Source organism: Gigantopelta aegis, chromosome 3 (assembly GCF_016097555.1).
Source record: "Gigantopelta aegis isolate Gae_Host chromosome 3, Gae_host_genome, whole genome shotgun sequence".
Classification (NCBI taxonomy): domain Eukaryota; kingdom Metazoa; phylum Mollusca; class Gastropoda; order Neomphalida; family Peltospiridae; genus Gigantopelta; species Gigantopelta aegis.
In genome coordinates this window covers 66,776,222-66,791,325 of record NC_054701.1, presented here as the reverse complement: position 1 = coordinate 66,791,325, position 15,104 = coordinate 66,776,222, and the positions used below count along the sequence as shown (strand labels likewise).

The window sequence follows — 15,104 nt, the reverse complement described above, 5'->3', positions numbered from 1 at the left end:
AGACCTCTCATACAAAATAGCAGCAATGGGTCTTTTATTCCACTTTCCCATACAGACATGACAATGTATACTCTGACCAATTGACCTCTGGAGATTGCTAATGTTAAAATCCTAACAAAGAGCAGTAATACCATTAGTAAACAAACCAACAATTAAGTGTTGAGTGTTTAAAAACAATTAGTTGCATTACAAGTTTAAGAAGATGCAGCCCCAACCAACCCCCCCCCCCCCCCAAGAAAAAAAATCAAATCTAAAAACCAGGATAATTTCAACTAGTTTGCAGTGACAATTGTGCTACAATAATACTAAACAAGGTAAATTTGTGAAATAAACCTAAAAACAAGTCTCACAAATAAAATAACGAAAACAAGTGACAATGTGAAGTCCTTTTTCAAGTGAAACAGACATCAATAATTTGCTTCACTTTATTAATTTATAATTAAACTCGGAAAAATCACAATATTTACCTAATAATCGGTAAACATTCCCTCTCCTAGTTTATCAGAAGGTCACTAAATTTCTACAAGGCCAGTTTGTCGCTGGAGTAAATCATTAAATATAGTTATTATTATTATTAATCGGAACACCTCGCTACGCTAGATGTAGAGTAAATCGGAAAAGATCGCATATATTCGTGAAAACTATTTTCCTGACTCTTCGCCCGATATCTCACGAACTTCAATTTGAAGGGAAGTAACTCCATCAATCAATTGTTAGAAGAAAACATTTTGTGGCCAACGGGTCGCCAATAAAACTAAATTTGCGACAGTAAAACCACCGATATATGTCCGCAAATCGGAAAACACAGTAGGGTTATCCCCTAAATGACACCAAATTAGTGCTTGTGATAGTTTTGGAATGTTTTAGTGGAAATCGTTGTTACATTAAAAAAAAAAATTTGGACATACAAAAAAAGTTTTAGGGTCGGCAGGTTCAAATTAGGGTCTAACTCACCAGAAGAGACCCTCCCAGGTAGGGAAATATGTTCCCTTGAAGAGTGTGTGCTCTAAGATTCCCTCGACGCCACCGAGGGCCTGGATCATGTCCGTGCGGTAGTTGTTGAGGTTCCACAGCTTGCCGTCGTGACGCTGGTGGGTCCACCAGAACGGGTTCTGTTTCAGCACCTGGTACTGTTTGAAGTCTGTGCGCACCCGCCAACCTTTATCGTAAGCTAGTGTGTGTCGGTCCTTCTGGAACAGTGTGTTGATACGCGGAATACCTCGATCCCACGAGTCCTCCAAGTCTTCCAGAGTCAATCGTCTAAAGCATAGCATAGTAGTCATTAACCATTAAAACAACAATTACACAAAATCAATATTTAAAAAAAAAAAAAATCAACAATTCATATTGCAAGAATATTTATGGTATTTTGTGTTTATTATATACAAGAAGAAATTTATTTATGCCATTAATATAAATATCAATTCGTAACAAAATAAATAAATATTTAAAAAATAACTTTTTATCTCACCTGTTTTGGGCATTAGCCTCTTGCCTCTTGAGTGCATATTCCGCCCACACTCGCTGTGAGTCAATGAACTCGCTTTCCCAAGGCATGATGTACCTGAATGAAAGGAATGTTTGTTAAGCAGTGCCATTACTCATCAAAGATGTTAATTGGGATATCTTACTGTTACTCCTTCCATGTAGAAGCAAGGTTTTTTGTTTTGATTTTTTTTGTACAAAATACAGTATGTAGTGACCTATATTATAAAAATAGTTGAGGTTGGAGAATGTTAAAACTTTGTACTAAAACTGGATGCAAGCAGCCCCTGTCATCATCTTGGCTGAAATGATGCACCTGAAGAATCAAATCTCAAATCAGCAAGTTACAAGTTTGGACTAAATACACCTGTAAAAACACAACAGATTGTTGCTATACAGTTCCTGTATACATGATCTTGATTGAAACTGACATTTTAACATGGAAGGAAGCATTTTATTTAACGATGCACTCAACACATTTTATTTACGGTTATATGGTGTCAGACATATGGTTACGGACCACACAGATACTCTTTTCAATTAGCAGCAAGGGATCTTTTATATGCACCATTTCACAGACAGGATAGTACATACCATGGCCTTTGTTACACCAGTTGTGGAGCACTGGCTGGAACGAGAAATAGCCCAATGGGTCCACCGATGGGGATCGATCCTAGATCGACCGTGCATCAAGCGAACACTTTACCACTGGGCTACGTCCCGCCCCTTTTAACATGGTAACTTGTGAACAAAGTTCTTGGAAATCCATTTCAATAAAAAAAAACTTTGCAATAACACAATACAAACACAACATCTATACTTATTGTATTTTTAACACTCACCTGTACAGATTTGGAATGAGCTGATCTTCGTCATGACTCATGCCCGACCTGAAATGTGTGATCCCGACATCAGTCTGTTTGGACCAGCGTAAGTCTGACTGTGGGATCAACACGTGACCCATTGACAGCATCCCCAACCCTCCCAGCTCTTTGGGCGTGTAGAAAACGACGGGCGGGAATCGACTGGGCATCTTGGAGTTGAGACCGATCTTGATACGAGTCTGGATCTTGTTCTCGCACTTGACGAGCAGGTCAAGCAGCTCTTGGGTGTTGACGACAGCCTCTCGGAAATACGTCATCAGACCAATCAGAGCCGTGTTCCACTTGTTGACAATCTATTAATAAAATAAACCCAAATTAAGTTTATGAAATGCAGAAGGATTAAGTGTGCTCTAAATAAAAAGCCACAATTAAAACATGAACATTTATTGATAATTCATCCACAGCATCTAAATTTTCAAAAACATAATTCTTAACTTCACTCAACCCTCATGGGGGGGAAAATTATTACATTTAATATGCATTTTATTTTAGCGAGATAGATTGAAAAAAAAACAATTAAGTATACCTAGAAGATCCGATGGATTGTCACAACATGTAGAAATTGGTGAACACTTGTTAAGAGTTATAATAATTATACCATAATAATGAAAAGAGTTTATACCTTTGTGAAGGTGGTGGAACCAGATGCCATAAGAATTTGTCTGACTCTGTTATGGAATCTGTGCATCGACTCATCATCCACTCTCAAGAAACACTGAGCTGTCCTCTCTTTAGTTACCTAGAAATAAACAAGTCACAATTAAAATCTCAATAATATTCCAGGTAATTAAAATGCAATTAATGGTATCCACAATACAGAGATTGTATATATCATGAATGACGGTCTTAAATATTACCATGAACTGATTGCCACTCTTGTGTTTTATAAATTTCAACCAGCAGGAATGTTTCATGGTCTGCTACCACAAGCATAGTAAAAGACATTACTGGAACAGCAATGTTGGGAGGGGAAATAATAGCCCCATGTGTTGAATAGATCCAAAAAGATAGATCAAACCCCCAAACAAGTGCTCTAGCAGTTACACAAACCTCAGTTAATTATCTCAATATTAAGAAAAGACAAAAGAAGATTAAAAATATATTGTAGAAATGTATTGTCACCATTTTTTTTTAAAAAAACAACAAAAAGCATTATAGCAAAAATAGCCTTAAAAATGCATTTTTTGTCAAAAAATACCTCATTCTGTAGATTCCAGACCCCGTCTTTGTGCGTGAACTCTTCGTGTGACGTGCGACACTTGGGCAGAATGCGGCACTCGAAGCCGCACATGTTGAAGAGCAGGTTGGGGTTGTCCTTGCTGTACACCGACACAAAGCTGCTCTCCCACTGGATCGTCGTCACCGACCGCGGGAGGCGGTTCTTGATGTCCCAGAACACAGCACGACCCCTGGAGACACGATTAAAATATTAGCTCACAAACAATAATTTTAACACTAGTAAACAAACAATGACTGCTTAGAAACAATTACTTGATTTACAAGTTTAAAACGAAAACTCAAAATGATTTCAACTAGAGTTGGTACTGGCGGTTCTCAATGTCCCAGAACACAGAATGACCTCTGGAGATAGGATTTTAACATTAGCTAACAAAGAGCAGTAATACCATTAGTAAACAAACCAACAATTAAGTGTTGAGTGTTTAAAAACAATTAGTTGCATTACAAGTTTAAGAAGATGCAGCCCCCCACCCACCCCACCCCAAGAAAAAAAAATCAAATCTAAAAATCGGGATAATTTCAACTAGTTTGCAGTGACAATTGTGCTACAATAATATTAAACAAGGTAAATTTGTGAAATAAACCTAAAAACAAGTCTCACAAATAAAATAACGAAAACAAGTGACAATGTGAAGTCCTTTTTCAAGTGAAATAGACATCAATAATTTGCTTCACTTTATTAATTTGTAATTAAACTTGGAAAAATCACAATATTTACCTAATATAATAACCGTATTCACACACTATTTTTTTTTTTGCCCCATTATTATTAATTTTTAAAAAATGCACACGTGTTTTGGTATCTATTCAATAATATAATCATTTGGTCTACAATTTGCTGTTTACATTTACGACGATTTGAGAAACTCACAGATTAACATCGTGTTTCATGAGCCTCATCCTGGAGTCTCGCGGCCAGCACTTCTTGTTGTTGTAACCCACTATGTTCTCATTGTTGGGGTCGGGGTGCTCCGTCAGGTATCGCTGGATCAGATCCCTGGCCTCTTCAGCCGTGAATCTGAAAATAAAAGGAAGGAAGGAAATATTTTATTTAACGACGCACTCAACACATTGTATTAACGGTTATATGGCGTCGGACATGTGGTTAAAGACCACACACATATTGTGTACTCTTTTAGATTAACAGCAAGGGTTCTTTTATATGCACCATCCCATAGACAGGATAGCACACTGATGGGGATCGATCCCAAACCGACCGCGCATCAAGCGAGCACTTTACCACTGGGCTCGCTCCATAAAAATACAAATTCTTATAACAATATAAGGTTATAACTGGTACAGTAGTGGTGCAACAAGCCAAAATAAAAAATAAAAAGCTTTTCAAATCATGTAAAAAAAATCTGGATGTATAAGTGAGGATGTTGCATAATATCATGTCCTTTTTCCTAATGAAGAATTGCTATGGCACGTGTATTATGCCAAATGTCATAATTTAATCGTTGAGACAAAGGGTGGAACTTAGGGGATGACACTATTGTGTTTTTCGATTTACTAACATAGATCAGTGGTTTTTGCTGCTAGCTACAAATTGGCAATATTTTATCTGAACTGTAAAAACTTTTAAATATATTTTTTTACCACTAGCTGCTTTTTAACTGAAAAACCCAAACAACAACAAAAAGAACATTTCCAAATCCCATAAACTTTCTTATCTTATGAACTGATAAATTTTATGAGCAAAAGATAAACTTGTACCCACTCAAGCAGCCTTTTTTCAAAATTAATCCAAATTCAATGCAAAAGTTGTAAAACCTGGCACTAATAACAATAATATAAGTATTAAAAACAAAAAACTGTTACCTGAAGAAGATGTGAATTCTGTCAATGTATCGTGAATACAACCGGATAGGATGAGCCGCCTCTGTTGATACATCCTGAAATTCAAAACCAATAAATAGTTGCACTAAATTTAGTTAAACAAATTATAGTATATCTGCTCTCATAAGACAAAAACATATAACACTAAAACATTACATTATCACTGTTACACACTGTTCTATTTACACACAGCCTGCACTACACACCCTACACCACACACACTGATCTATTTACACCCACAACACACATCCTATACCACACACTACAGACACACTGTTCTATTTACACACACACACTATACCACACACACTGTTCTATTTACACACACACACACCCTTATACCAAACACACTACAAACACACTGTTCTATTTAGACACACACACACACCCTATACCACACACACTACAGACACACTGTTCTATTTACACACACACTACACTACACACCCTATACCACACACTACAGACACACTGTTCTATTTACACACACACACACACACTACACTACACTACACACCCTATACCCCACACTGTTCTATTTACACACACCCTATACCACACACACTAGACACACTGTTCTATTTACACACACACACACACTACACTACACTCCTTATACCACACACACTAGACACACTGTTCTATTTACACACACACACATACTACACTACATACCCTATACCACACACTACAGACACTGTTCTATTTACACACACACACACACACACTAGACACTGTTCTATTTACACACACACACACACACAGACACACTACACTACACACCCTATACCACACACACTAGACACACTGTTCTATTCACACACACACTACACTACACACCCTATATCACACACTAGACACACTGTTCTATTTACACACACATACTACACTACACACCCTATACCACACACACTGTTCTATTTACACACACACACACTACACTACACACCCTATACCACACACACTAGACACTGTTCTATTTACACACACACTACACCACACACTTTTCTATTTACACACACTACACACCCTATACCACACACACTAGACACACTGTTCTATTTACACACACTACACTACACTACACACCCTATACCACACACTAGACACACTGTTCTATTTACACACACTACACTACACACCCTATACCACACAAACTAGAGACTGTTCTATTTACACACACCACACCACACACACTAGACAGTTATATTTACACACTACGCACCCTATACCACACACACTATTCTATTTAGACACACTACACTACACTACACACCATGTACCACACACACTACAGACACACTGTTCTATTTACACACACACACACTACACTACAAACCATATACCACACACACTACAGACACACTGTTCTATCTACACACACACACTACACTACAAACCCTATACCACACACACTACAGACACACTGTTCTAATCACACACACACACTACACTACAAACCCTATACCACACACACTACAGACACACTGTTCTATTTACACACACTACACTACACACCCTATATCACACACTAGACACACTGTTCTATTTACACACACACATACTACACTACACACCCTATACCACACACACTGTTCTATTTACACACACACACTACACTACACTACACACCCTATACCACACACTAGACACTGTTCTATTTACACACACACTACACCACACACTTTTCTATTTACACACACACTACAGACACACTGTTCTATTTACACACTACACTACACTACACACCCTATACCACACACACTTCTATTTACACACACTACACTACACACCCTATACCACACACACTAGACACTGTTCTATTTACACACACTACACCACACACTACACTGTTCTATTTACACAATATGCACCCTATACCACACACACTATTCTATTTAGACACACACTACACTACACACCATGTACCACACACACTACAGATACACTGTTCTATTTACACACACACACACACTACACTACAAACCATATACCACACACACTACAGACACACTGTTCTATTTACACACACACACCCTATACCACACACACTACAGACACTGTTCTATTTACACACACCCTATACCACACACTGTTCTATTTACACACACACACTACACTACACACCCTATACCACACACTACACACTGTTCTATTTACACACACACTACACTATACCACACACACTACAGACACACTGTTCTATTTACACACACACACTACACTACACACCCTATACCACACATTGTTCTATTTACACACACACACACACACTACACTACACACCCTATACCACACACTGTTCTATTTACACACACACACACACACTACACTACACACACTATTGACACACTGTTCTATTTACACACACTACACACCCTATACCACACACTAGACACACTGTTCTATTTACACACACACTACACTACACTACACACCCTATACCACACACTAGACACTGTTCTATTCACACACACACACCCTATACCACACACACTAGACACACTGTTCTATTTACACACACACACTACACTACAAACCCTATACCACACACTAGACAGTTCTATTTACACACTACACTACACACCCTATACCATACACACTGTTCTATTTACACACACACACACACATTACACACCCTATACCACACTGTTCTATTTACACACACACACACACACACACACACATTACACTACACACCCTATACCACACACACTACACACACTGTTCTATTTACACACACACACTACACTACACACCCTATACCACACACTACAGACACACAGTTATATTTACACACACTACACACCCTATACCAGAGTTCTATTTACACACACTACACTACACACCCTACACCACACACACTAGACACTGTTCTATTTACACACACACACACTACACTACACACCCTATACCACACTACACACACACTGTTCTATTTACACATATACATCCTACACTACACACTACACTATGCACCCTAAAACACTACACACATACTGTTCTATTTACACATATACATCCTACACTACACACACACTAAACATACACCACACACTAGAGACACACACACACACACACACAGATTTTGACATTGATAACAGACCTAGAACAGTACCTGGTAAGTGAGAAAGTCATTGGGTAACTGCGGCGGGCCTGCCATCTCACTGGCCCTCATCAGACCCAGCACCAGCAGATCAAGCACCAGTCCAAAGAACTGAACGATGAATGAGGCAAACTGGAGACCACGGATAATTCCATAGGAGTTGGTGTGGTTCATGTCCTGAAATAATGGTATAGAAATATTAAATATCAAACAAAACAGAAAGGCTTTGGAATTGTTAAGTGTATAAAAGTTTAAATAATGAATTACCTCTTGATTTTGCATGATAGAAATCGCCAAAATTTTATTAACAGAGAAAGCCAAGCCCCATCCACCAACAAATATAGATTTAAAAAACAACATCAAACAACTGCATTTATTTACAAACATATTTCATGTTGATCAACAAATAATAAATTAAAATACAGCAATTTTTAACAACTTTTATCCTTTCAGTATTTTAAGATAAACTGTCTTTAGGCACCAAACAGTATATAATCAAAATTATTCACTTGTACCAATATGATAATACAAAGAACCACGAACTTTTAACATAAACCAACTGTCTAACAAATGAGTGAACTTTGTATACCTTGTAGTTGATGACGATGTTGTTTTTGGCGGTCATGTAATCGGCAATGTTGTGGTCGACGATGAGCCGCAGCAGTCTGTTGAGGAGCGTAAGATCGATCTTCTCGTACATCTTCTCGAAGTGCGACTCTAGCATGACGTTACACTCACCCTCAGCCGTGTCCCACACGTCCTGCAGGTTGTTGATGCCTGAACAAAACACAACGTGACACATTTCAGAATAGGTGAAGTGAAAAAAAGAAGTTTGTTTTGTTTAACAACACCATTAGAGCACATTGATTACTGGATGTCTAACAATTGGTAATGTTGACATTGTTTTAGAGAGGGAACCCGCTACATTTTTCCATTAGTAGCAAGGGATCTTTTATATGCACCATCCCACAAACAGGATAGCACATACCACGGCCTTTGATATACCAGTCCTGGTGCACTGGCTGGAATGAGAAATAGCCCAATGGGCCCACTGAAAAGAAGTAAGTGCAAATATTACCTGGGTATATGAAGAAGGCTTGTTTTTCCAACGGGCCCACAAAACGACCACGCATTAAGGGAGTGCTTAACCACTGGGTTACGTCCCGCCCCAATAATGAACAAAAACCCATTATCATTAGCAAATGGTATATTTCTTCATCCAAAAATATCAAATTATAAAGTTTGAAAAGCAAAATCCTCATAAAATAAATGTTCTCATCATTTCAGCAACCAAAGGGTGTTAATTTTTTCACAAGTCTACAGTTTCAAGTAAAACCCCATAACATACCTTGACACCACTTGTATGTAAGAGTGGGCGGTGGCTCGGAGTCGGAGGGTTTGATCCATGGCGGGAAGAGTCTGCGCTTGTCAGCCTCGTACCACAGATACTGGTCGAGATACGCGTCGGTGATCTTCTCCAGCGGCTCCACGTCGTACACAGGAATCAGGTGGCTGTACAGGTCCATGAACTCAATCCCAACCTGAACATACAAGTAGTTGTTTAACATGCAGGATTCGAAACTCGACAAAAATTATAGTGGTCCAAAAAATAATAATGCATGTTGGCAAATTATAGTAAGCGGACCAGGAGCAAGATTTTAATGTGGAATACAATTATTAACAGTGGCTCATATGTTATAGCTCTAAAGAAGACAATATTATTTGGGTGACTAACGCCATTATTTAAGTCGCCCAAACAGGACATTGGTCACATTTGGCAACCTGGCCACAGGCCGTTTCGAGTTCTGAACATGAACTGTCAAGTAACTGCTAAAGCAGCATTCTCATTATGCAATTTGTCGCATGTGATTCTAAATCATTTGTGTATAAGACTAATGTTGTTCTGAATTAGGTGTTCTCACAGTAGGATTCGAAATTTAAAACATTCATAGGTTTAACATATCATGTTTATAAAAGCAACTAGAAAATAAAATTGTTTAAAATCATCACCGACAGCTCTGCTTAATTACCATTATAACAAGTTTCTAAAAGATCAAACACTGAAAGAAATTTCAAATACCTTTTTTCGAATTGCAGGCTTCAATAAAACAAACTGAATGTAATGTGTTAAAATTATCAATAGCAATGTGTATTAGAGTTTTAACCCTTATCGTGCCGTTGACGTGTATACACGTCAAGCGTCATCACAATGACGTCACTTTGCATTGTTTTCATTTAAAAATCGTTTTCTAAATTAATTGTTGACATTTTTGTCAAAAAAAAAGTAAGAAAATGTCAATAAATAGTCTTAGAATGACATATCCAAATATTTGCTAAATTGCTGTTGTACATCTTATGTTTTTTTAAAAACAAAAATGACCCATCAAATGGCGCGTGCTATTGTTTGTTATTGTTTCTTGTTTTTTTGGTAGCGGTTTCTTTTATCTCTACAAAGTTGTCATAATATACTATTATATATGAACTACATTATGACAGTTGCATTAAATTAGAAAAAGTATCACTTTTAATGCCTAAAAAAGGTACAAACACAATCAAATAATTGTAATCCGACGGCATAAACAGTCGTCGAAAAGCGCCATTTCCCTGTTTCTATTTATAAACAACAGGTCATGTGACAGCACATTTCCCGCCATACAATTTGACAGCAGTAGTACACATTGCTTGCATGTGCGGCTAACTGTTTTCATTAATAATTACAACGTGGTTACTTATACTACAGCAGACGATATTCTAACTAACTATGTTTACTTGAACAGTTACGTCGACTATATGATCGAAAACGCACATGTGCTCGGTGTTCGTCGTTGTTTTGTTGTGTGTTGTTTTTCCTTTTCAACATTCACATTAGTATTAATCACTACTGAGTGAATATATATTTGTTCTCATTTTTAAAAAATGAATTACAAACGATAGGTTACGAATATCTGCTGAAGTAATCTGCAGAATACCGTGACCTACATTATTAATGAAAATATGGTATATTGAAATTTGCAGGTGTTGCCATGGTAACATAAATAATATAACTGACTATAAAATGTTAGCGTTACGTAGGTGGATATTCTTAGTATATATGTGTGTAATTTCATGCTGAAATGTCAACTGATTTTAATAATATTACCAGAAATGTATAATAGTTAATGCTGGAAATTATGTTCATAATTTAAAAAAATGCGATGATAGCCGAATGCGCATCTGACCCTATTTTTCAGACAAACCGCGGTTGTCGACTTAATTTTTTCTTTACATCAAGCAGTATGGTTAATAAATCACAGCATAGACTTAAATTTAAAAAAAATAAAAGTTTTTAATTAAAGTTTTCATAATTATTAATGAAAATATGGTATATTGAAATTTGCAGGTGTTGCCATGGTAACATAAATAATATAACTGACTATAAAATGTTAGCCTTACGTAGGTGGATATTCTTAGTATATATGTGTGTAATTTCATGCTGAAATGTCAACTGATTTTAATAATATTACCAGAAATGTATAATAGTTAATGTTGGAAATTATGTTCATAATTTACAAAAATGTGTTGATAGCCGAATGCGCATCTGACCCTATTTTTCAGAAAAAACGCGGTTGTCAACTTAATTTTTTCTTTACATCAAGCAGTATGGTTAATAAATCACAGCACAGACTTAAATTAAAAGAAAAATATTAGTTTTTAATTAAAGTTTTCATAATTATTAATGAAAATATGGTATATTGAAATTTGCAGCTGTTGCCATGGTAACATAAATAATATAACTGACTATAAAATGTTAGCGTTACGTAGATGGATATTCTTAGTATATATGTGTGTAATTTCATGCTGAAATGTCAACTGATTTTAATAATATTACTAAAAATGTATAATAGTTAATGTTGGACATTATCTTCATAATTTACAAAAATGCGTTGATGACAGTATGTGCATTGCACCCTATTATTCTGAAAAAAATGGCAGTCTGCTTAATTTTTTCTTTAAATCAATCACTATGCTTAATAAATCACAGCATACACTTAAATTAAAAAAAAAATAGTAGTGTTTTATTCATGTTTTTTTAATTATTAATGAAAAAATTGTATATTGAAATTTGCAGCTGTTGCCATGGTAACATAAATAAAATAACCATCTACAAAATGCTATCATTACGTAGGTGGATCATTATGGTATATATGGGTGTAATTTCATATTAAAATGCCCATGGATTTTAATAAAATTACTAGAAATGTAGAACAGGTGAAAATTCTTTAAATTTAGCAAAAAGAATGCGGCAGGATAAGGGTTAAAATGTATTGTTTATCAAGTTACAAAATGCAATAACACACACACACACACATGTAATAATAGTGAGATTACCTCTTTAAATGCTCGCTGTGTGAGCAGGTGACGCTTGATTCTAGACAAGGCTTCGTGGGGATTATCGTAGGCCTGTTCAATGAGGCCAAGCTCCTCCCTCTGTGACTGGTTCAGTCGACTCTTCACACTTCAGACAAATAAAATAATTATTGTCACAATGAATGCGTGAATAAACAAAGTAAAACACTAACTGTGAAAATATAGTATAGTTATGACAAAAGAAAGAACAGAGCTACACTAAACTTACAGATATAAAGAGAAGTTGAGTTCTATTGTGTTAAGTCTGATAATAAATCACATCATAATGTCGCCCTCCTTTACTTTTCTGCGCCCCTCTTTATTTTTCCACACCATACAATATTTTACAGCACCAATCTCCACTATTTCCTAATGCATACTTTTCCGCACAAATTCGATCAGTCTACACACTGGACATCAAAGGAAATACGCTGCTGTGTGTACGGAAAAGACACTAACAAAAAACCTCAGTAGATTAAAAGAGTTACCGTAACATAATTTAACAGTATTTTTAACAGCCTCTATTTTGTCCCATATCTGTATCCATTTGCATGTTTAATACACAATAAATGTTATAATTTATTTGAGCAATGAAACATTTTTTTTATCGATTCGGTAACCTCAGAATTAAAATATCTGGCGCCAAATTTGTCACTTGACCAGAATGGTCATTCTGTCTTTTGTTTCCACTATCTCTAATATTTTGTCCTCAATTACAGATTTATTTGGTTGTAACTGATGACTTTTACTTTCTGTCATTTGTTTATAGAGGCTGTTAAAATATACTGTTAAATTACCTTACGGTAACTATCGTAAGCTAATGAAATTTTTCGCCCGTTGCTTTTTTTGTACACACAGCAGCTTATTTCCTTTAATGTACAGCGTGCAGACTGATCAATTTTTTTTTTCTGTAGGAAAGAGTGTGCACATGGAATTAGCAAAGATGGGTGCTGTAAAACATAGTAGGGTGTGGGAAAATAAAGTGGGGTGCAGAAAAATAAAGGAGGGCGGCAGAACGTAAAAAGAAGGCGGCAAAATGCAACAGCAGGGCAGGCCGCCCCGCTTAAATGGAGCAGCGAGAACACTGAGCATACACAAAATATGAAAGACAAAACCATGTAAAAACTATATATTTAACCCATTGAATTTTTACCTGTATGCCTCTTTGAGTCTCTCCAAGGCTAGGATGAGCAGTTTGGTGTCATGTTTGTACGATAGCGGCGGGAACGGAATCGGGGAGAACCTGCGACTCTCAAGCCAGTGCACCATTGTTGTGTAGATCGCTACAGCTTCTTCAGCTGTGATGTATGGACCATCCTGAGGAAAAACAGATCAATTTCATCATCAAATTATAAGGATAAAACAACATAAAACTTTCACCAAGCTCTGTAGAAGGATACATCATGACAAGAAGTTATTAACATCACATCATTTAAAAAGTAATAAGGTTTCTAACAAATGACCATTGCATTACTTGGTCTAGACAATGAGATCACACAATCTACTTTTATCAATTAGCAGTAAAACTTCTTTTACTTACACTTTTTACCAGACAAAAAATCTGTTATTTATATCTTTCAATAAATTAACCAGTATGATGGCAGATTATTATACAGACCATGATGTAAACATTACAGACTGAAATGCTCATGTATCCATGTATTAATATATACCTTCAGATAGTTGTGCTGTCTTTCTTGTTCTGCTTTCAGGTACAGACGAGTCAGACGACCAAGGTTCTTCTTGCACACTGTTTTGTCCACCTGTCGAGGAAAAAACCCAAATTAAAACTAACATTTCACATCCACCGCAACATTCATTAGCCCTGTTAAGTTTGAAAATCACATGTCCTTTACACATAATCTTGATTTATTTAAAATCACACATATGCACAAAATAAAATGAAACGGAAAAACAAGTAAATCCATAAAGTTATTAGGATTAATAGGAAGGAAATATATTAATAATAATAATAGTCATAATGAAACTTACAGTTGCACCTCTTCTGATTCGCTCCCGATTGTAATGCGCTGTGTTTGTCCACCAATCAGCTTTAGCCTTCACAAACCTCAGGATCATATTTTCAATTGGAGTTGGAAGTCCAGGAACCTAAAACAAATATTCTAATATTAATCAATACCAAAAATAATTTACATCATCTCATA

The 15,104-nt window shown here is 36.4% G+C and overlaps 1 protein-coding gene across 1 annotated transcript in view; it reads right to left on the bottom strand.

Annotated features, from left to right (window-relative positions):
* Window positions 1–15,104, bottom strand: part of LOC121368612 (pre-mRNA-processing-splicing factor 8) — a 44,707-nt gene that overhangs the window by 12,953 nt on the left and 16,650 nt on the right. Inside the window, exons 15-28 of the mRNA XM_041493351.1 lie at window positions 14,932–15,048; window positions 14,613–14,702; window positions 14,093–14,256; window positions 12,922–13,048; window positions 9,902–10,094; window positions 9,143–9,330; window positions 8,566–8,730; window positions 5,430–5,503; window positions 4,480–4,626; window positions 3,568–3,778; window positions 2,992–3,108; window positions 2,328–2,662; window positions 1,472–1,564; window positions 955–1,260 (exon numbers count right to left, since the gene is read on the bottom strand). Of these exons, the coding sequence (XP_041349285.1) occupies window positions 955–1,260; window positions 1,472–1,564; window positions 2,328–2,662; window positions 2,992–3,108; window positions 3,568–3,778; window positions 4,480–4,626; window positions 5,430–5,503; window positions 8,566–8,730; window positions 9,143–9,330; window positions 9,902–10,094; window positions 12,922–13,048; window positions 14,093–14,256; window positions 14,613–14,702; window positions 14,932–15,048 (2,327 nt within the window). The remainder of the gene's footprint in view (window positions 1–954; window positions 1,261–1,471; window positions 1,565–2,327; window positions 2,663–2,991; window positions 3,109–3,567; window positions 3,779–4,479; window positions 4,627–5,429; window positions 5,504–8,565; window positions 8,731–9,142; window positions 9,331–9,901; window positions 10,095–12,921; window positions 13,049–14,092; window positions 14,257–14,612; window positions 14,703–14,931; window positions 15,049–15,104) is intronic.